Here is a 2,209-nt window from a genome sequence, read left to right as displayed (position 1 = left end):
CTATTTGAAAATCTTTTGGTTTTGGGTAAATAGTTTCATGAGGTTTCTGATAGCACAAATCTGTCAACAAAGCGAAAAAATTAAGTAAATAATAATATCTCGAATTTATATGGTGCCAATTCCAAACAAGATCAAAGGCGCAACGCATGTGAAAAGCCACCGGAAAACAAAGAGGTCTTAAGCTGTGAATTAAAGTTGCAAATAGAGTTGGAAGAAGTTATGTAATTTGGAAGCTGGTTGAAAAAAGGGCAGAAGCATTTAAGTAAAAGAACATTGACCGTAGGTTTTGGTATGGTATTTGGTGACAGAAAGAGGGTTATGAGAGGATGATTGGAGAGGACGAGATGGAGTAAAATTGGGTTTAAAGCAAGAATTTATTTATTGAATCTTTTGGTTTTGGTTTTAAGACCAAATTCTGAAAGTGTATGCTTGGGTCAGATCTGATCAAACAAGTCATGTTTTTTCTATTCTGTTAAACCTTTGAGAATGGCCTACTCCATCAGATATGAACCTGATTGTGTATACCAGATTTTATCATATGAATGTTTTCAATACAGAATAGTGTGATGAATATAAATGTCCTTGTTTAAACCATGAAATTATTGTTATTGTAGTCTTTAACATTGACATGCCAGGAAAATAAATATAGAGCTACTGTAGTTTTCTATGAGGAACCAGAAATCTGTGTTAAAGCCAACCAAGTGTTTCCTTTAGACCTTAGTAACATTTAGATATGTATCACTAAGCCGCTTTTCAATTAGAGCACCCAATATCATGGCATAAACTGAAGGATTAGCGATTTTTAGTTATACTTTTCTATAAAATTACATTTTTATCTTGTACAGAATGAGCTACATGTTCTGACAGCAACTCAAATGAAGTTAAAAGAAGGTCAACAAACTTTAGAGAGAATGACAAATGATCTTGAAAAGGAGCAAGTAAGTATTCTATTGTTCAATCTACAGTACACCTTAATTGTAGTAAGATATTGAAAAATCTCAAAAAATTAAAACATTGAATTGTACAGATAACGTTTTTAATAGTTATCATTATTTTGTGCTGGAGGCATTTGATCAAGGTAATTTTCATGGTCAGAAGCACAACCAATTTTTTTCCTGGCCTGCTTTTTATTATTACTTCCACTTCTTGAGAAATTACCACTCTATTGACCTGCATCATGTGACTTTGTTGGACTTCCATTATAACTAACCTATGATCTTTTTTTTTTGTGTCAAACAGCTCGAGGTTGAAGAAAACATAAAATTACTCGAGCGTAAAGATGAAGAAGTACAGATTATCTTAAATAAGATGGAAGGACAAGAGGAAATTGATATTGATGAAGCAGTGGTAGCTACAGCACCACTATACAAACAGTAAGTTTGGTTAAATGCCTGTAAAAACAAACACTATAGTGATAGATGTTCATAATTATTGTGCCTTGGTTTATAGAAACTGTGACTAAGTTTATATCTACTGTCAAGTGGTTTATAGTAGCAAGTAGCCTGGTTAGTATATCAGTGGCATGGTTCATAATAATAGTTCATAATAAATATTTTTTATTGTAACAAGTGATTGTTTAACAGTACAACCGGTTTATAGAAGTGGTTTGGCTCATATAAACTGTCAACTGGTTTATAGTAGCAGTAGGCTGGTTGCAGTAAACAGTAGCCTGATTGATAACCCCAGGAGCAGCCTAGTGTTTATAGCCACAAGAAGCTATTACTGTAATAGGTTCAATAGTCACCTGGTTTACACGACAATGATCTACTGTCAGCAAAAGTTGCCTGGTGTATAGTAACAGAGTCCTGGTGTTTTGTAAAATGTGAGTTAGTTAATACCAGCAATGGACTGGTTAATACTAACACTGGTACATAGACAGGGTGGTGCCAGCGGAGACTTAAGTGAAACATTCTCTCCTCTTTTCATACTGAACTATGGCAATAGGATACCCTTTGATACCACCATGGGTTTTTCCACTGGACCCTTACCATAGCCCTTAGTGGCATGTTAGTTTGGACCTCTTTGGGAGTTTGCTAGAGCTATCATCATTTACTTTCATAACAGTGGCATAATTTAATATGCATCTCTTTTTTGTTTATTTGTTTAGGTTATTGAATTTATTTGCTGAGGAGAATGCTATTGAGGACACCATGTACTACTTAAGTGAAGCTCTAAGGAAAGATGTCATTGAGACTGAAGTGTTTTTAAA

At 34.3% G+C, this 2,209-nt stretch overlaps 1 protein-coding gene across 1 annotated transcript in view; it reads left to right on the top strand.

Annotated features, from left to right (window-relative positions):
* Positions 1–2,209, top strand: part of LOC117122832 (tumor susceptibility gene 101 protein-like) — a 15,776-nt gene that overhangs the window by 10,615 nt on the left and 2,952 nt on the right. The window contains exons 7-9 of the mRNA XM_033268588.1: positions 846–938; positions 1,240–1,373; positions 2,108–2,208. Coding sequence (XP_033124479.1) covers positions 846–938; positions 1,240–1,373; positions 2,108–2,208 — 328 coding nt within the window. The remainder of the gene's footprint in view (positions 1–845; positions 939–1,239; positions 1,374–2,107; position 2,209) is intronic.

This window comes from Anneissia japonica, unplaced genomic scaffold (genome assembly GCF_011630105.1).
Source record: "Anneissia japonica isolate Jap-2015-1 unplaced genomic scaffold, ASM1163010v1 scaffold96923_len36874_cov136, whole genome shotgun sequence".
Taxonomy (NCBI): domain Eukaryota; kingdom Metazoa; phylum Echinodermata; class Crinoidea; order Comatulida; family Comatulidae; genus Anneissia; species Anneissia japonica.
This window is presented reverse-complemented; position numbering and strand designations above follow the sequence as displayed.